Source organism: Mixophyes fleayi, chromosome 11, assembly GCF_038048845.1.
Source record: "Mixophyes fleayi isolate aMixFle1 chromosome 11, aMixFle1.hap1, whole genome shotgun sequence".
In the NCBI taxonomy this organism is placed as follows: domain Eukaryota; kingdom Metazoa; phylum Chordata; class Amphibia; order Anura; family Limnodynastidae; genus Mixophyes; species Mixophyes fleayi.
The window spans coordinates 22,451,819-22,473,364 of NC_134412.1; the positions used below are offsets into that span (position 1 = coordinate 22,451,819).

General features: G+C 40.9%; 1 protein-coding gene across 9 annotated transcripts in view; it reads right to left on the reverse strand.

Annotated features, from left to right (window-relative positions):
- Positions 1-15,431: 15,431 nt before the first annotated feature.
- The window catches only part of LOC142107592 (galactoside alpha-(1,2)-fucosyltransferase 2-like), a 64,195-nt gene continuing 58,080 nt past the window's right edge, over positions 15,432-21,546 (reverse strand). For 7 of the 9 annotated variants that reach the window (XM_075191104.1, XM_075191106.1, XM_075191105.1 and 4 more), the window contains 2 exons: positions 20,554-20,710; positions 15,432-16,368 (listed from right to left, as the gene is read on the reverse strand). In XM_075191104.1, the coding sequence (XP_075047205.1) occupies positions 20,556-20,710 (155 nt within the window). In that variant the 3' untranslated portion in view covers positions 15,432-16,368; positions 20,554-20,555. Of the gene's footprint in view, positions 16,369-18,081; positions 20,711-21,546 lie in introns of all 9 variants that reach the window. The other 2 variants (XR_012679983.1, XM_075191109.1) reach the window with 2 other exon arrangements.

Genomic DNA, 21,546 nt, shown 5'->3' on the forward strand with positions numbered 1-21,546 from the left:
CCCAGAGGGGAAGTTGTAAGACCGCTAAGTCTTTCACCAAACAATTGACCGTCCAACAGTCGTTTGCCATGACCACCAAATACGATAGTAGTCACCCTATTGCAAAGCGTATAACTGCGGCTGTAACTGCAATGTTGGTGTTAGACGTGCGCCCGGTGTCCGCCATCAGTGGAGTGGGATTTAGAGGGTTGATGGAGGTATTGTGTCCCCGGTACCAAATCCCCTCGAGATTCCACTTCACTAGGCAGGCGATACCAAAAATGTACAGAGAAGTACGATCAAGTGTCCTCAGTGCTCTTAAAAATGCGGTTGTACCCACTGTCCACTTAACCACGGACATGTGGACAAGTGGTTCTGGGCAAACGAAGGACTATATGACTGTGACAGCCCACTGGGTAGATGCATCCCCTTCCGCAGCAACAGCAACAGCTGCATCAGTAGCAGCATCTACAAAATGGCTGCTCATGCAAAGGCAGGCAACATTGTGCATTACAGGCTTTAATAAGAGGCACAACGCTGCCAACATATTAGAGAAAATGAGGGAAATTATCTCCCAGTGGCTTACCCCACTTAGACTCTCATGGGGATTTGTGGTGTCAGACAATGCCAGTAACATTGTGCGGGCATTAAATATGGGCAATTTCCAGCACGTCCCATGTTTTGCCCACACCATTAATTTGGTGGTGCAGCATTACCTCAAGAGTGACAGGGGTGTGCAGGAGATGCTTGCGGTGGCCCGCAAAATTGCTGGACACTTTCGGCATTCAGCCAGTGCCTACCGCAGACTAGAGGCACATCAAAAAAAGCTTGAACCTGCCCTGCCATCACCTCAAACAAGAGGTTGTGACGCGCTGGAACTCCACCCTCTATATGCTGCAGAGGATGGAGGAGCAGCAAAAGGCCATTCAGGCCTACACAGCCACCTACGACATAGGCAAAGGAGTGGGGATGCGCCTGAGTCAAGCGCAGTGGAGACTGATTTCCGTGTTGTGCAAGGTTCTGCAGCCATTTGAACTTGCCACACGAGAAGTCAGTTCCGACACTGCCAGCTTGAGTCAGGTCATTCCCCTGATCAGGCTGTTGCAGAAGCAGCTGGAGAAAGTGAGGGAGGAGCTGGTAAGCCATTGCGATTACAGCAAGCATGTAGCTCTTGTGGATGTAGCCCTTCGTACGCTTTGCCAGGATCCGAGGGTGGTCACTCTTTTAAAGTCAGAGGAATACATTCTGGCCACCGTGCTCGATCCTCGGTTTAAAGCGTATGTTGTGTCTCTGTTTCCGGCGGACACAAATCTACAGCGGTGCAAAGACCTGCTGGTCAGGAGATTGTCCTCTGAAGAGGACCGTGACATGCCAACAGCTCCACCCTCATTTTCTTCCACATCTATGGCTGCGAGGAAAAAGCTCAGTTTTCCCAAAAGAGGCACTGGCGGGGATGCTGATAACATCTGGTCCGGACTGAAGGACCTGCCAACCATTGCAGACATGTCTACTCTCGCTGCATTGGATGCTGTCACAATAGAAAAAATTGTGGATGATTACTTTGCTGACACCATCCAAGTAGACATGTCAGACAGTCCATATTGTTACTGGCAGGAAAAAAAGGCAGTTTGGAAGCCCCTGTACAAACTGGCTCTATTTTACCTGAGTTGTCCCCCCTCCAGTGTGTACTCGGAAAGAGTTTTTAGTGCAGCGGGGAACCTGGTCAGTGAGCGGCGAAGGAGGTTGCTTCCTCACAACGTTGAAAAAATGATGTTTATAAAAATGAATAATCAATTCCTCAATGAAGTACAGCACTGCCCTCCAGATACTACAGAGGGACCTGTGGTTGTGGAGTCCAGCGGGGACGAATTGATAATGTGTGATGAGGAGGAAGTACACACTGTAGGGGGAGAGGAATCAGAGGTTGAGGATGAGGACGACATCTTGCCTCAGTAGAGCCTGTTTAGTCTGTACAGGGAGAGATGAATAGCTTTTTTGGTGTGGGGGCCCAAACAAACCAATCATTTCAGTCAAAGTTGTTTGGTAGGCCCTGTCGCTGAAATGATTGGTTTGTTAAAGTGTGCATGTCCTATTTCAACAGCAGACCTCTCAACTGCAGCTCATCCCTCCTCTGCGGGGATAATGTCTCCTGTGCTCTGACACGTCACTCTGTGTACTCTCAGCCTCAGGATCTGACACTACAGCTACCATGCCTCTTGTAGCAGCCCTCACTCCAGGGCCTCTTCCATGTGCAGTGTCCCCCTCTCTCTTGGGTTCACTATAGTGGCATGGAGTTCTCCCCCTCATCCAGGGCACACATTCCTTGCCCTGGCTCAGTCACCACGCTCAGACTTCCAGGCAATGCTGGGGGAGCCTGGGAGCTTCCACCCCAGGTCCCCAGCTACAACTCTCCTCTCCTGTGTCTTCTCTCTCTTTCTGACACTTTAAAGATCGTGCCTTTAAATGAAAAAGTCAGTCTTCATTGCACGACTATGTGCAAGTGCAACAGGGACATTTTTTTGGGTTTACAAAGTCAAACAATAACACTACGACCCTGTCTGTCTGTGGTCTGTCAATGACGAATTGTCTGGAGCATGTTTTGAGGAGGTATTGTGGCCCCGGTATCAAATTGGGTACCGGGGCCACCCCACTATGCAGTCCAGATACTTGTTTGGTGGAATTCCGACACGTGGAGGGTTTTTTAATTATATTGTGGCCTCGGTACCAAATTGTGTACCGGGGCCACCACACTACGCAGTCAAGATACTTGTTTGGTGGAATTCAGACCAGTTGAGGGTTTTATTATTATATTGTGTGGACCACTCTATCTATACCACACTACAACTCTATACCACTCTATTTCCTACTTTAATTCTATTTAATTCTATTTCCTACTTTAATTCTATTACTAATTAATTAACATAAAGAGGAACAAAAATAACCAATTTTACCAAAAGTATAATATGACTTAGACTTACAAACACTACACTTGAAAGATCGTGCCTTTAAATGAAAAAGTAAGTCTTCATTGCACGACTATGTGCAACAGGGACAGTTTTTTTCTTTACAAAGTCAACTAATAACACTTGGACCCTGTCTGTCTTTAACATACTTAATGGGATCTCAATGACGAATTGTCTGTAGCATGTTTGGAGGAGGTATTGTGGCCCCGGTATCAAGTTGGGTACCGGGGCCACCCCACTACGCAGTCCAGATACTTGTTTGGTGGAATTCTGACACGTGGAGGGTGTATTTATTTTATTGTGGCCCCGGTATCAAGTTGGGTACCGGGGCCACCCCACTACGCAGTCCAGATACTTGTTTGGTGGAATTCTGACACGTGGAGGGTTTTTTAATTATATTGTGGCCTCGGTACCAAATTGTGTACCGGGGCCACCACACTACGTAGTCAAGATAGATAGATGCGTATCATAGATAAAGTACATTCAGTGGTGTGGGGCAAATTGAAAAATATTCAAAATGCACTGACATTATCAAAAACAAGAGGTTGTCACACGCTAAAACTCCAACATGTATATGATGGAGAGGATGGAGGAGCAGCCGTATGTGTAGTGTAATGCAGACCTGTTGAAGGTTTTTTATATATTTTATTGTGGTGCCCAGTGCCCACTCCTCTACGCAGTCCAGGTACATTTATTGGTGCGATTCATAAAAGTTCAGGGTTTTTAAGATATTGTGGTGACCCACTCCTCTACGCAGTCCAGGTACATTTATTGGTGCGATTCATAAAAGTTCAGGGTTTTTAATATATTGTGGTGACCCACTCCTCTACGCAGTCCAGGTACATTTATTGGTGCGAATCAAACAAGTTGATGGTTTTCTTATTATATATATTGTGGTGACCCACTCCTCTACGCAGTCCAGGTACATTTATTGGTGCGATTCATAAAAGTTCAGGGTTTTTAAGATATTGTGGTGACCCACTCCTCTACGCAGTCCAGGTACAATTATTGGTGCGATTCATAAAAGTTCAGGGTTTTTAATATATTGTGGTGACCCACTCCTCTACGCAGTCCAGGTACAATTATTGGTGCGAATCATAAAAGTTCAGGGTTTTTAAGATATTGTGGTGACCCACTCCTCTACGCAGTCCAGAAAGATACCTTTTTGCAACGTTTTGGACTAATAACTATATTGTGAGGTGTTCAGAATACACTGTAAATTAGTGGAAATGCTTGTTATTGAATGTTATTGAGGTTAATAATAGCCTAGGAGTGAAAATAAGCCCAAAAACTTGATTTTTAAACTTTTTATGTTTTTTTCAAAAAAAATCCGAATCCAATACCTTAAATCCGAACCGAGACCTTTCGTCAAGTGTTTTGCGAGACAAATCCGAACCTCAAAAATAACGAAAATCCGGATCCAAAACACAAAACACGAGACCTCAAAAGTCGCCGGTGCACATCCCTACTTCAAATTTCCATTCTCACTCCAATTGCTACATATAGATAGGTAGATAGACAGACAGACAGACAGACAGACAGACAGACAGACAGATAGATAGATAGATAGATAGATAGATAGATAGATAGATAGATAAAAACTAGAAAACCTTTTTGGAGGTATTCAATCTTTAGCAACTTTTTTGTTTTCTACGCCGCGTAAAAAATAAATAAATCTCACACTGGTTTTTGCCAGCAATAGCGACCGTTTTGAGTTAGCGCAGCAGGAAAACTCGTGCAATTCAATTGAAAAAGAGGTAACGCTGCCCCCGCGCGTTAAAAAATGTGTTTGTGAGATTTTAGGGGAGTGAAGGGGAGTTTTAACGCGGTCATGTATAACACAAAAAAAAGGTTTTGCATACATTTCCATACATTAGATTGCATTACACATTGTTAATATCTACATTACAGTACTTTCTTTAGCATATTTTTTAATTGAACTATTTTTTACCATACAATCATTTATACCATGTTAAAACACATTACTACATTCATATTTGTACCAAAAACATACATAAATATAATAAAAGTCTTATGTCTGATATTTTAACCTCTTTACCTTCCTACTCTTATACCACTATAAACCTTAGAGTAACGACACGAGACTTGAGTATGGCAAAATTAAATGATATATTTAACAATGGTGGAGGAGAATAAAGCAGTCAGTCCGACATCGCCAGGCAAAACCCAACTGTACTAGCATCTCCTTAGGACTTCCCCTGGGTTCAAATGGTGGACCAATCACACCCCAGGCGCACATATCTACCTGGACGGGGCACGATGTCCCGATTCCACAGAACCCGCCCATCCTCTGGGCTATACGTAAAGCAACCACAGGGCAACCCACAGGGGCGGTACCTGAACCGAGACTAATAGCCGATTCACTCAAAGAGAGGCGGGTTCAACGTGCCCTATACCGTAAATGTGCGCCCAAACAACCACTGGCCGTCGACTGAACTGCATTTTCCGGCCAAAACTCCATCCACATTCATGGACAGCCTCCAGCTGATACCAATCCAGAAACGATATCCAGTTGATTCCTCACGAAACTCCGGAATCCATAAAGCAGGGAGGGTGGGTGGGCAACATCCAGATCTGCAATGGCTGAGTACAACTCAGCCCATCCCACTTATAGCATCTGAAACCCCTCCCCTATGACACCGGATGGGCATCCCTAAATAGGTAACTGTTAACACTCCAGAGTGTACTCAGTTAAAGATACAGCAAAACTTTTATTATCCTTCATTCCTATGCAGATCTCTTTTCTTATTACTTAGTGATTTTTTTTAATTTTTTTAATTTTTTTTTATTTCATTATTTTTTCACAAGAAAATCAACTTACACAAGCTAGGCATTCGTGATAAACATAAGTTCAACTTTTTTCCACATTTTTATATGATTTCAAATACTTTTCAGAGGTTTTTTATTTTTAACACACCCCAAGGAGGTGCGAGATAAAACAGCATATTTTCCTGTTTAACGCGACGCGTTAAAAAACAATTGAATAGCTTTAACGCGGCTGCCTCTCGCACACCCTATACTTTCAATAGACCTTGTACTGGAGCGCGAGAGAGGACCGTTGCATGAAAAAAAACTAGCGTTAAAAATGGAATTGAATTGCGGGTAAAGTTAACCTGCTCAAAAATTATAACAAATAGCGTTAAAATGACTTAAGACAGTCAAAAAAAAACTCGCTGACAATTGAATATCCCCCTATGTGTGCTCTTTTTTGTTGTATTCAGCTTTAAGATATAATATATAGTATATAATATGAGTCTCAACAATTAATAATTGCTTAGACGAAACACGTTGGGTGGCCTCCCACATGCTAGTCCTTTAATTCATTGTTATTGTACCACTCTGCTGGTTTTTGAATGGATGGACAATTGGTGAAAATTTGGTGGCATCTTTACCTGTCCGGACTCGGGACATCTACATCTGCCAAAGTTTAAGCGTAGTTACGGATAAGGATAATATTTTACATTTGATTTAAAGGTTTTTAGCCATGTGCAAAATACATTTTGGATACATGATGCTTGTATTGACCAGTGGATGGATTACTATTTACATAGATCTGCTGTGTTAGCACCGGAAAGTGAGGAAAACAGGACATACATAAAACAGCCAAATCAAGGTAGACAAAATAAAGACAGGCATGAAAACAAAGGGTATGGAGGACCCTGCTCATGAGAGAGCTTACATTCTAAGTGGGAGAGGGCACAGCTGAAACAAGAGGAGTGTGGCTCAGAGTGGAGATTGGGACAGTTGTGAGGGTGCATTAGTGTCAGTAGATCAATGTGGATAAATAAGCTGTATTAAAGAGATGAGTTTTTAGAGAGTTTACAGATTTGAAGGCTGTGGGAGAGCCTGATTGAGCGTGGTAGGAAATTCGGTAAATGGGTAACAGCACGGGAGAAGTCTTGTAAGCAAAAATGAGAGGTGGTTGCCAGAGATGGGTGGTGTGCAGGTCAGCTGTAGGTATAAGAGCAAGGGAGGGAGAGTATTTAGATATGAGATGTATGCAGGAGCAGTGTTGTTGAGGGTTTTGTAGGTGAGAGTGAGTAATTTTAATTGGATTCTGTATCGGTGGTAATCGAGTTATCGGTCCTGTAAGCACCGACACTCATTAATCCTACAGAATTATTCCTGTAGTGAACAGAGCGACAAAGCTAAAATAACTACTTACCAGTAAAAAGACACACTGTCAATCTGAAGAGAGGACTTCGCGACGGTTGCAAATGACGTCACTTGCAAATTTCAGAATTTAAAGCGCCAATGTACGGACCCAGGTAAGTATTCACTTTAGTTTAGGGGTTAGGGATAGGAGTTAGGTTAACTATTAGCGTCAGGGCTTAGGAATAAAATTCATATTACCCTGCTCCGTGGGTTGCCGCTTTAAAAAACCAAAAAAAACTAAGATATCAGACGTCATTTGCAACAGTCGCGATGTCCTCTCTTCGGACTGTCAGTGTGTCTTTTTACTGATAAGTACGTATTTTTTCTTTGTCGCTCTATTCACTATAGGAATAATTCTGTAGAATTAAAGAGTGTCGGTGTTTACAGCACCGATAACTCGTACTACACCCTTCTGGAGGTCAAGGGGAGCCAGTATAGGTATGTTAGCAGCCTATCAGTTAACTAGGTCCCAGTGATACCACAGATATGAAGTACTTCCCAATGTAATTAACAGATCACTTTTGTCGTCTTCTGACCGCATCTTCCTCCATGCCCACTAATAATATTATTCATTTACATTGGAATCCATCTCTAGCACTGCAGTCATTTTGTGCTGATATCACAGTAGGTGTGGCCACCTTTATATTAGCATGTTTCTTCTCCTTATATAGGTGTCTACTTAAAGAACCAATGGAAAGTTTATTAGTGGTTTAACAACAATCACTGATTATAATAGTCACTGTAAGATGATGCAATGTCTGGAAGTTCTACACAAAAGGGTGTATACAACAATATGATAATAAAAACATAGGAGAACAATGTATAGGATCTACTTACAGAACCGGTTACCTTACAATGGAAACCCACAGTGGATTAGAGATCTGACACCCTCAAAAGACTTGGAGTAGTCAAGGGTTCAATGTCACTGGAGTGAAAGGCTTTACAAATCAGCAAGATATGAAGTCATTCCTGTATTCATTGCTTATTATTGTTAGATTGTATTTACTGAATGAAAGAAATAAAACATTTCAATTGTGTTCTGAAGAAAAGTGGTTGTTCCGGGAGGTGTGGTTGTCACAATTCTGCTAACCAGTAGACTGCAACCTTTATATTCTGCTTTCAGTGGGGTCCCAATAACAGTTTATACTTAAAACCTGGACCGGGCAGCAGCTCCATACAGCCAATTTTCATAGGGTGTGTCAGTGGAAGGTCAAATCCGCAGCTGCAATAAAGAGATTCCAGCTTGTGATTGGTCCCCCAATCTGCCAACATTTAAGGTTGGTTTTGAATGATTATATTGGCTAAGCAAGGTTAGATAAAATGATTATTGGTTACTAATCTGTTATTTGTGGTGATATTATCATTCAATTATACTTAATCTCTCAGATGTCATATAATTGTCGCAATTTCTCTAATGTTAGGGCATTTTATCCTGAATGACAAAGTTAAAAAATTACTGGTCTGTTTGTTTGTCTGTCTGGTTATGCATTCGGACACCCCTGCACCAATTGGGATGAAACCAACATGAGGTGGTCTAGTTGGATCCTGGCCATATTTTAGGGGAGTTATGGTCCCGGCCAGACCTCCCATTGGTGTATGCTGGGCAGAATTTTGACCTGGGGAGCCTGTTCTGAGCTTACATTTGGACACCCCTACAATGATTGGGAGGAAGCCAACACGAGGTGGTCCACTTGAATTCTGGTCTGGTTTAGGGGGGTTAGGGTCCTAGTCGGTCCTTCTTTTAGTGTATTCTGGGCAGAATTTTGACCCGGGGAGACAGTTCTGAGCCTTCCACTGGATGGATTTGACAAAAACTTCACAGACTTGTAACATTGGATCCCAAAAGACATACTAGTGGGTTGAGGTCCCTGTCAGACCTCGTGCTGGTGTATGCTGGGCAGAACTTTGAACTGTGGAGCGTGTTCTGGGTCTTCCACTGGATGGATTTGGATGACATTTAACAGAAAAATAAAGCGAGACAGGGCAGCCACTTCATGGGTGTGTTGAAAGAGCTGCTAAGCTGCTAATTATCTTTAAAAGGTTGACAGTTACATCCAACTCATTGATAGCTTAATAACTTGAAGATTTTAATCCGCGCAATGCTGCCTACTTCAGCTAGTTATATATAAGATAAAGTTTATTTAACTCACCACTATTCAAATTTATGTATATGTCTCCTTTGCCTTTGTTATATTAGTTATATTGCTGTCAATGGAGCAACAGCATCCCTTGTGAAAAGGCAATAGAGTTCATGGAAGAGGAGAAGAAGGCCATCATTGTAAGAATCCATTTTGAAATGATTGCAGAGAAACTTGACACAGACGGCCTGGTTCATTGAGGATCGTAAATGCTGATACATTGCGTATTTTGCGTAAAGGAACCTTACCTCAGCCTATGATTTCATGGGTTTTACGATGAGGGGAACGGGCGTATGCACGTAGTCAGTGTGCAGTATGGACGTGCCAAGCTCAAGGGCGTCCAATTCAGACTTTGGACATCTCTAAGGTACATTTTTTTCAGTCCTATCACTTGCACCAGCTACAGTTCTGGTGCAAGCATCGATTACTGGTTACGACGGCTGCGTATGTCTGCTAGAACATGTGAACTGAATCAGACCCAGATAATAAGGGATAGTAAGATCATAGAGTAACATTATATTATACATTAATAGGTAAGCGTTCTTTACACATTTCTAACAGATGCTTTATTAAGCACTAAGAAGAGTTATGGAGACCTTTTAGTTACTCCCTAAAGACAATATATAAATTAGCTACTTTTATTCAGGAGAATGGACTTCTGGCAAATGCAATTTACCTGGGTTCCTTTGAGTCATGTCTTACCCTCTAGGTGTATAGAATGTGACACAGGCTGTCGCTGAGACAGAAATGCGCTTATAGCCTATCTCTGTGCTGTACTGAACATCTTGTCCTGCACTGATGAGCCCTAACAAAGGTGATATTTTTTTTATTTGAATTTAAAGAATGCATCCTGAAAGTTTATCACTTGTTTATATATTGTTTATTGTAAATGCTCCGCTTACAGCCCTATCTGACATTATCCAAACTGCTGAAGGAAACCGGACATGTTAAAGTTTAGGTTTTTCCAAGCATAAGATGGAAGTAAAATGAATACAAATGTTCGCCGATCATCTTGTTGTCAATTGGAGAAATTTAATTTTTAAACCAAAACTATTTCGTAAAACCTTTAAGAGGTTTCCATCAAAGTATATGAAAAACATAATGTAAGCAACATGGCAGTGGTTGGGATAAATCAGCCTGTTGTCAATACCGACATTTGAAAATTTACAGGACTAGGCCGGCCAATAGTCAGTCACAGTATCACAAAGCTAGACCAGCCAATCACCCGTCACAATATAAGAAAGTTCACAGGGCTAGACCAACCTGTAACCAATCAGAACATTAGAATGCCACAGCAAATAGTTAACGGAACCAAATACTATACAAACAGTAAAAATTATGTGTAAAAAGCTCTTTTATATTGAATTCATACATCCACATAGTGAAACTTAAAAGGTTGGTTATATTATTCTATATATATGTGGTGTAGCTATTAAAATAAACATCTGTGAAATTTATATTTTTCTCTATAACACTTTGGCATTGCTAGTTATCAAACATAACACTATTTTTCCATATTATGTCCATTTTAGAACATCCTCTGTGTTTAAGCAACACGTATTGCTTCTCTGCTTCACTAATCTCTTCCTCCACCAAATTTGCCTCAGCCGGACATTGCCCACAATACATTCGGCAACCTGACACAAAACACTGATGAACCCTGTGGCAGTTTTTCTTTCTTTCATTAAAAAGACAGAAACACCCCAAACCCTAACCCCTGCCCCACAACAAATACAATGAAATAAAAATAGTTAATTACACCAAATTAAATTGGTAATAAAAATATTAACATTGTAAGTTTCTCATGTACTAAAAAGAATAAACTGCAACATATAATTATTCTTTAATTATTATTATTAGTTTGCAATTGGCTTGCAGTACCTATTTTCCACCAGAGATGTTGCTGTTTTACCTTTGAACATACGTCCTTCCCTGATTAGTGCCTGCACCTGTTCCACTGCTTTATGTACCTGCCTCCGTCATTGCTCCTGGCAGTTCATCGTTTGTTCCTGGATGCTGTTGTTTATATCCTATCCTTGTGAATAACCTGCTCCAGTTTGTTACTTTGGTTTGACCTCTGCCTGTGACCTGACCATCCCTGATTGCTGCCTGGATTGACCCTTTGCCTGTGACCCAGACTACACATATCGGACCCTTTGTCTGGTATTTGACTCTGCCTTTCATCTGCGATTCAGCTTCCCAGCCTCATGTTTGCGGTATCTGCTGTTTGCTCCATTGGACTTACCTGTGTTCTGCCTGTTGTCCGAGATACCATTTCCCCAACCTCAGGTTTGTGGTGTCCACTGTTTGCTCCTTTGGACTTACCTGTGCTCAATGTGTTCGACCATTCAGATTTGCAGCTTGATCTGGCCTCTGCTTGTACTGTGTTGCTCTCCAGCGCCACGTCTATACAGGTCACTACTGATATTACACCTAAACTTGAATCTAAAATCTAAAACTATTAGTCATTTACTTCATAGATGGCTCAAACCTGGCTGTTCTGCTACATTGTACTGCGGTTAATTCTTCATATCCTGAAACTGTTGTGCTATGAACAAACCTTGCTATTTCATATGTTTGAAACACACCATTGCTTGTTCGGAGTTCATAGGTTCTCTGCACCAACTGGCTTTCCAGGTGTATTTGTCTTAATAAACATACTTATTCAAACACTTCCAAATTCCTTTGAGTTCATATTAGGAATTATAAAAGTGATCCTCAACTACTAGAACCACTTCACAAGATATTCACCTTTAGCAGGCCCCTTTCGGAGGAACTATATATGTTCCACAGTACTCAGTTGCCCCCAAGATTTAAGCTTGAGTAGTAATAGTTGTTGATCTCACTATTGGAGAGAAGAGAACACAGTAGGAGGTAGTGAGCACCCTAGATGGTAACAGCAAAGTAAGCTGACAATCAGTCTAGCAAAGCTTAATGCAGTGTAACAGACAAGCAAAAGTCAATAGCAGGAGAGGATAGCAGTTCCTTTAACATGTAAGGGGTCAAGACAGATAAAGATATATATATGCAGATCCGTTAATCAAGCCAAGATCAGTAGCAGGAGAAGATAGCTGTTCCTTTAAACAAGCCAGGGGTCAGGCAGGTAGAGATATATATATGAAGATCCACTTAACAAGCCAAGATCAGGTGCAGGAGAAGACAGCAGCTCCTTTAAACAAGCCAGGGGTCATTGCAGGTAGAGATATATATATGCAGATTTGTTTAGCAAGCCGAAGTCAGGAGCAGGAGAAGATAGAGTATCCCTTAAACAATCCAGGTCAAACACTGAGAACTGAATAGATCAGGATACAAGGCACACTAGGTCAAGCAGGAACTATCACCAGCATTGGTATGGTAACAGGAAGGGGTTTATAAAGCCAGTAGAACAAATGAGATATTGCAGGATGATTAGCTACATGAGTGCAGCAAGTGACTGCACAGCTGACACTGCCAGACTGAGGGCCGAAGAGTTGCTGGTTGCTATTTACATAGCAACCATCTGGGTTGCATGGGAGGAGAAGATGTTGTTATTGTTATAAGGGAACTAGTCCAGAACGTAGCAGCGGACATCCTACACATACAGAAGACTATCTCCAAAAGGATTATTTTAATAGGAGTTTAAAAAACTATCATGTGTTTGTCTAAAGAACTGATATTCCCTCTCGGCTAATGCCTATTATATTCCAGGATCATCTTCCAGTAATAAGAAACCAAAAAGCATTCAAAAGAGCCTGGTGAGAGGAAGAGAAGGCATTGAAGCAGGTGCAAACTGATTATATCTTGAGGAAGACACAAGTAGAGCAGGTGGCTCAACAGGCAAAGGAAGAATGGACAGACATGTACAGGGTTTTAAGGTTTGGTAAATTGGATCTTCTCTACGACAGATGATGGCAGGTGTGACAGAGTATTGATGTTTGGGTGCAGGTCATTTATTTTTCCTCAGTCTTTTTTTCCATGCCAGGTTCCAGCGAGAACGAGCTGCAAAAGAACAGAAGGATAAGATCAAGGCAATAAAGCAGATGGGCCAGCTGAGACACTAGGCGCTGGAGCAGCAATAAGCCATGGAGCACACTGCCATCTTCAAGGAGAGGAAAAATCCGGATGAGCTGCGGTGAGTGTAACAAAGAGAATGTTTATTATTATTATATTTATTTACATTGTACGGTCTTACATGATTCTTCATTAATATGAGAGACAGATGTCACATGGCTTATTACTTGGGAAACATGAAAACATTTGCAAAGACTACAGAAGAACAGTGCCCAAGTGACCAGATTAGCTGGATAAAAGTCTTGGTTAACTTTACCAATCAATATACAACAACAAAAAGAAGATAGAAGAAAAGAACTTGGTGATTTATTATTGGGAGTTTACAACAATGACCACTTTGGACTCTTTTCGGACTGTTGAATTTTATTTATTTACTTCTAATTTGTCTTATTTGTTTGGGACATTAGCGACGTCATTGTTCTAATTTTTTTGGTTCATATGTAATTTAGTTTTGTGGGTGTAGCTTTTGGAACGCCCTTTGTTTAGTTGTTTTTTTAAAATAATAGTCCTCAACAGTATGGTATTAAAAGGGTGTGGATATTTTAAAACATTGAATTTATGATTCAATGTTTTAGATGTGAACTTAATTATATACATTTCAACCATGCCGGGGATTTTAGTTTCTTCTGGATCATAAACAATATTTTTACGGATACATGGATAAGTAGTTTTATACTTTCAACAACAACAGACCTTATAGATAAATGTAGAGTAGAAATGGTGCTTAGACATATTAATAGCATACATTGCCAAAGAGTCATTATGTGATCTAAGCTGATTTCAGCTGGTATATACCCACTATCATCATCATCATTGCCATTTATTTATACAGCGCCACTATTCCGCAGCTCTGTACAGAGAACTCATTCACATCAGTCCCTGCTCCATTGGAGCTTACAGTCGAGAGAGAGAGAGAGACTAGGTCAATTTTATTAGCAGCCAACTAATCTACCAGTATGTTTTTGGAGTGTGGGAGGAAACTGGAGCACCCGGAGGAAACACACGCAAACACGGGGAGAACATACAAACTCCACACAGATAAGGCCATGGTCGGGAATTGAACTCATGACCCCAGCGCTGTGAGGCAGAAGTGCTAGCCACCGTGCTGACCCAAAATTATTATTATTTCACATGCACACAGGATTCCGCCTCCTCTTCCATCGCCCATCGTCCAATGTCAAAGTTTTTATATTCTTTACCTTCAAAGATTCTCAGGCCAGCTGGATACAATAATATTAATTTTCTACCTGCTGTTCCTTTCTTGCTTTAATGACCTCCGCTGTATATTCTTAGAAGAGGAGAAGGCGGTTTTCTTCCCAAATAAGTGCACCTAGATTTTTCGCTGCAGACCATAATGTTACTTTCTGTGCAAAGTTTAGGCACTTCAATATGATAGTCCTTGGGATTTGTTCCAAGTTCTCTCTTGGAAGACTGATTCAATGTGCTCGATCTACGTCAATTATGCTGTGGTCTTATGGGAAGTGCAGGATTGCTGGGAGAGTGGAAGACAAAAATTTAGTCGATGCCGTGCCCTTTATAGTTTCTGGGAGACCCACCAAGTACAGGTTGTTTCACCTGGACTTGATCTCCAGATCATTGATTTTGATTGTCATCTACTTCTGGGTTTTGTGCCATAGGGATATTTGATTTTTTAGAGTGGTGATGTCTAGGATATCTTCTCCAATCCTCTGTTCATTGAGGTCACTCATGTGAGCCTGCTAGTGCCCTCAGGAAATGACTATAAATGATCATTTACACAGGTTGAAAATTGATCATCTTACGACTGCATGAACAAGTATGTCTGATAATGAGCCTATTGATTGTCCTTGAATTCAGGACGCACCCACTGTAATATCAGGCCATGTGACCAATATCACTGTATTTATCTGACAAGAGGTCACATCAAGGTATAAAGAAAATTACTGCAAACTATAGCATATAAGTGCAGTCGTTTTTTTTTTACTTTATTTAAAATGTGGGTGTGCAGATTTATTTACAAAGAGCCTTATATATCTGCTAATGTTTACTGCTACAGTGTCCAAAATAGCAGTAAAACAGTGTCCCCTGAACATCAACTTATCATGAAAAATAATTTACAATATATCAATTAGTAGTAACTTCCAAATTGGATGTTTCTCTATATGTGTGTTGCCTTTATTTACTCAAGAATTGATACATAAAACATGTTGCTTTCATAGTAATTATGTTTGTAATATAATGTTCTTGTTTAAGAGGTTTTTTTTAACATTCCTTTCTTCATTAAATTCTGGAGACAATTCTTTTTACATCTTCTGTAGGGCCATTCTCCTTCATTGAGCACATCCGATTCTCTTTCTTGTGGTATATTCTCCTTAAAGCCTTAAGGACAAGTTCCAGGTAGTATGGTAACTGGTCTCTAGTGCTAACTATTTTGCAGAGCCTTGGAACATATCTTGGCACTGCTCCCCTGCAGCTGTACCAGGTAGGACCAGGGAATGAACACAGTACCTTTTAGGGGTTCTAAGTCATTCAGGCAACAACATTTAGAAAGTACAACGGTACTTTTATTGGGCAAAAACACAAACACTGTCCCTTACCTCACTAGCCCAAGGACTGCAGTCACCTTAGTTCTCTTGGCCCTTGGCATGGACAACTTGTCCCAATATTCTCCCCACTACCAACATGGTAGGAGTAATGCCCAAGATTTCCCTACTCCAGCAGACTCACCCAGTAACAAAACTCGACAGTGATAACAGGATGATCAGTCTAGCAGAAGCTCAACCTTGAACGCATAGACTGTCCCAAACAGAACATAGCCCCTCAACACGGGCCTCTCCTTTTTTATATACAGTTTGGTTCCCATGCTAATATGGCTGGGACAGAGCAGTCTTAGATATGGGACCTAACAGGTGTTACCGGGCTGTCCTTTCCCAAACCCACAGGCCCACCTGCCTGGTAGGACTTCGGTCTACCTGGCCACAGCCTGCAACAATGGGGTCACACTTAGGTGCCCCAATTAGAATCATGTTCTTTCTTTGTCCTTGTTTACATTGTGGATACCATTTGATTATGGGCAGCAACACCTAGTGGAAACAGATAAAAGAAGAAAATTAAAATTAATGTATATGCAGATGATGTACATGTATCAAAACTATATCTATAAATGTGGATATACTGTATATGAATATACATTTATATAAAAACACCAGCTAGTCATGGACGTTATCTTTAGTGTTGATTAATCTTGTTGAGTAAATATAAGCAGCTCATAAGAGCACCCAAAAGAGATAGACTTTCACCTGGGTTCTCTACTGGTCAAGTTGACATTCTCGTCCCCCTACAGCATGGTTGTCAGGACATCGGACAAACCATTGGAGAATTCTAGGTTCTGACCCCCTTCAACAACTCTAGTAAGGTCTCTTCTAGCTCACTCAAAATCTGACCAGGTCAGTGATTAAATAGTCAAGTTCAATTCTGTCTATTTCCAATATATTGGGGGGGGGTGTATTTGTTGTTTTCCATTGGGAACTAGCACCCTATTACTATGGATTCCTTCATGCGCTAGAGTTCTCTAAGCTCGCTTGGTTCCTCCTTCTGGAAGTTGAGCAATCATTTTTTAGTTATATTTTTTCCTCTTCTTTCAAGACATCAAACAATTGTGTGAACCAGTTACATAAGGAGAAGATATAATAAAAAGACAAAAGGCGCTCTACGGTACTGATACCGATCAATAATATAATTACTAACTATACTAGCTGCTGCCAACAAAATTTCCTATTGGAATGTCTCAAAGAGTAAATAGAAAGATATTAGTAGCGCTGGTCTGTTAGACAAATTTATTTACTAAAATGACACAGCATAAAAATCATATAAGATATATAATGAAAATAAAATTCAAATTCATATGACGTCATATACCCGGAAATAGAACTTTCTGCGTGTGGATCAACATTGATATGGACTAGTTATACCTACAACTTAAGATAAGGGAAAATACCAACTGTATGTGCACATACCAGCCACAATACTTTAGACATCCAAGTGATGATATACCAATGTTTTGTATAGGACATTAATAAATTATATACCTGCTCAAGTCTTTTATTCTAATGGTCCCATATAAGGATAATAGGACAGTCACTCTAAAGTGGATTTGACTGTATAAATAGGAATATCCTGTAGATCAGGCCTGTCCAACCTGCGGCCCTCCAGATGTTGTGAAACTACAAGTCCCAGCATGCCCTTCCAGCTATCAACTGGTTGTCTACCAGCAAAACATGCTGGGGCTTGCAGTTTCACAACACCTGGAGGGCCGCAGGTTGGACAGGCCTGCTGTAGATACACATTGCATATATATGCAGTTCCTTTTTGGATTCTATATCACTTTTATGCTGGAATTTTGTGCACTTTTTATAAGGAGTATATCCCTGATGTGAAATATAAGGATAACCAAATATCAAGAGACTGTACAGTATATAACATCAGTAAACTACTCTATCCGGGTTTTTTTTATTTAACAGGGATATATATAATTTTATTTTAACTGTATTTATTTCTGGTTCAATTAATGTGTATTATTGATTCATTCTATTGTCAATATCTATATATATATGCATACCTTGAATTGTATTTTCATCATTTTTATGCTGTCATTTTAGTAAATAAATTTGTCTATCATACCTGCGCTCCTAATATCTTTCTACATAAGGAGAAGTTTTAATATAAACTAGAGAGTTAAGGTGTCCATACACTCTGCAAATGTGATGACCAATTGGGCTATTTTGGACCTCATTTACCAGAATTGTCATCATGTGCGAGCACAAACTGACTGCCAATAGAGGTGCTAGGTGCAACTGATGCATTCAGGCTATGTGATCATCCTGTAGCTCTCTCGTCTTGGAAGGCAATCGTCCTCTAGAGGGTTACTCGATGTAGAAATTGCAACCAAAATTTTATTGGGTGCAAAATTTTGACGTGGAGGGGTATAAACTAAAATTAATTTTAAAATATAAGAGAATAGTTGTTCTCCAAAATAAAAATGACAAGAAAAATGTAGTAAGGTTTCAATCGTGATGCATTCCCATGGTAATGGCTGAAGACAATGAGTCAACCTTGGGAGGACACTTGCGGATCAGCGAGTAGAAGAGACAAGGATGGCAACAAGTTTGATAGACCCCCCCCCCCTCCACCTTCACGTCTTCACCCTCAGTAGCGCTCATTCATGCCTCTGTTCTGCTGTACAGTTCAGACTTTCACCCCATTTCCCTCTACAACACTGATTGTAGATATGGACATCAACCTTACTGTACCTTTGAAGTGATGATTGCCTTCCAATTCGAGAGGATTATAGGTAAACTCATGGACAGAACACTAAATTGCTGTGCCACCTAGCAAAATTTAGAGGTAGGAGGAGTTGGAGATGCAGTCAGTCCTCCTATGGTCTCAGCTCTGCTTTTTTAAGCACCTGCAAGGGCCTGTGAATGTGCAGTGAAGCCCTGTTTAAGCTTCACTGCATTTGTGCTGGAATTATATTGGCAGCAGCAACCACTATAGCACAGAATGAAGTGGTTATGGGCACATGCTAATCTCTGGGTCCTGTAGACGCTGCATCCCATGCAATGGTGGTATTACCACCACTGGGCTGATTATATATCTTGAATGTGCCCTCGGTACTCAAAGCTTCCTTACTTCAGTAAGTACATTACTTACCTATACTTCATTTATCTGTATAATACAAACTATGGTTCTGCTCTTCTATATACCCTCAATAGTTGTTACTGCCAGACCCTAGACCCTAACAGCAGCAGTACTGCCAACAACCAACTATCCAGCAAATAGGTTGGAAAACACCTTACATTGCATGCTCTGAATTGTTTTTGTTACCCTATTCTCTATGCAAGTGGAAAAGCATTTCCTCTATTGCTTTTGCAGACATCGGTAAACACTATTGCATGTTTCTTTGTCTATTCAGCACCATTATTCTTCAACCCTACTGACTGATGTGATTCTCCCATTATTTGAATGTAAGTGAAGCACTTTATCACAGTGTGTATCTATGTATGAACTTCCACTACAGGACACTCTTTACTTGACTTACAGCTAAATTGATTGTCACGATTACTTAACTATCAGCCCCCCTTCTCCTGTGTCCTCTGCCTTTCCTGCCCTCTCTACTCCCCACTCAGTGCCTCCCTATTTGTGTCTCCCTCTAGGGTGTAAGCTCTACCTTCTTTCCATGTGTTCCCCTTCCCACCGCTGCACCTCTAGGCTAGTCTCCCCAGTAGCCCATGCTCCTGGGCACAGGACTACATGCGGGTGCTACTTATCACTTATGCCCACTGTCTTGTCAATAGCCAGATCTGTAATTCTATGTAATCCGTTTATACTCTGTTAATTCGTTGTTGAGTGGTCATTGTATAATTTTGTATTGTGTAATTATGTATGTAACCCTCTGTCACAGTGTGCAGTGTTGAAGTGCATTGGTTAGCGCAGGTATTCGCTTTTACGACGCTATAAATCACGACACTACTTCCATCGGCAGGATGATAGCAAAGACCGCATAGCCGACCTCCTGGAAACCAGGCAGCTTTAAAGAGCAGACTTTACTCAATTGCGGCAGCTGAATAACCCGGCCGAATCCGATGACGTCAGATTGAAGAGACACACTGCCATCCGACATGTTAAGGTACTAATTTAAGGAGGCACCGCTTGTACAAGGTTCTTTACTAAGCCATGTACATTGTACAGGCAGCGCCTCCTTAAACTAGTACCTTAACAGCTCGGATGCCAATGTGTCACTTCAATCTGACGTCATCGGAAGCTGGCGCAATTGAGTAAAGTCCGCGCTTCAAGCTGCCTGGTCGGCTATGCGGTCTTTCGCCGTCATCCTCCTGGCGTAAGTAGTGTCGTGATTCACAGCTTCGTTTTATTGTACCCAACCCTTGGTTAGGTAGTGCACCTCCTTCTCAGCCCTGGCTAGATACTGGACATGGATGTAGATGACCAGAGGTTTCCTGTACATGCAGGTTATTTTTACAACTTTTCTTTGAAGATGTTGGGACACAGGTGATGTAACTTGGGGTGCAGTGCAATCAGATGTCTCCTTAATTTGGGAGCCAGATAATTTATTTACACTCCTTTTTCACTCCAGCACATTCTTAAATGGTTACAGTGATAAAATAAGTATGTACAGTAGCAATATTCATCTCCTGTCTGCACCTGCACAGTCTGTAACATCTACATGGACAGAATATTAATAGGGAGCTCACATTTAAAATGGTGTGTTTTTTTTTAACTCAGATTCATCTCTCAGAGCAGTGTCCAAACACCCCTCCTCTGCCGGGGTAAAGTCTCCCCCGCTCCTCTGTGGGGGTAAGGTCTCTCTCCCCTCCTCTGCAGGGGTAAGGTCTCTCACTCCCTCCTCAGCTGATGGTGACAAGACAGCAATTTTATTTTGTTACATTTGAATTCGAATGATATTGGATTATGTTTTACCAGTTCACATAGTTCTTCACGTATCAATTATTCAGACATCACTCTAACAGTAAGTAACAATCGGATTATTACGGAAACATTTTCTAAGAAGATCCATACCAACAGTTATTTGTACTATAAAAGTGAGCATTCTAGAATTTGGAAAGAGAATGGCCATGATTTATTAAGGAAAGTAAAGCAAAAAATGAGTAACTTTAAACCTTAGCATATCCATGTTACAGTGCAAGGGTTGCAATTGAGTTATTTTGCACATAAGGAAACCACTGGCTGATTTCCATGTAGCACACAAATACTTAAACTTTTAATGTCAGTGCAAAAATAACGCTATTATCTAGAACATGCTCTACCCCAATTCTAAATCTGCCCCCACATTTTAAATTTACCTCCCCCTCCAATACAACATGGTTTTGCCAAGATTCAAAGTTACTCTTTTTTTTTTTTTGCTTTACTTTCCTTAATGAATCAGGCCCAATGTCAGTAAGGGCCAGTTCCTTCGTATGAAAAGGAACGTGTTCTACGGTAGAATGTTTTAAGAAATATGCCGATGTGCTCTGTCTCTCATTTCTTAAACAAGGCTATCCAGAACATCTTCTTAAAAAAGCATTTAAGGGAGTTGAACGGATGGATAGGAAAAGCATTTTTGGACAACTCCCTAGAGTGGAACATAATAGTGTAATAGACGAAGATAGATCACTGGTGTTTATTACTCAATATAATAACCATGCAGTAGAAATCAGAAAGATTTTTAATAAGAATTCAACTTTACG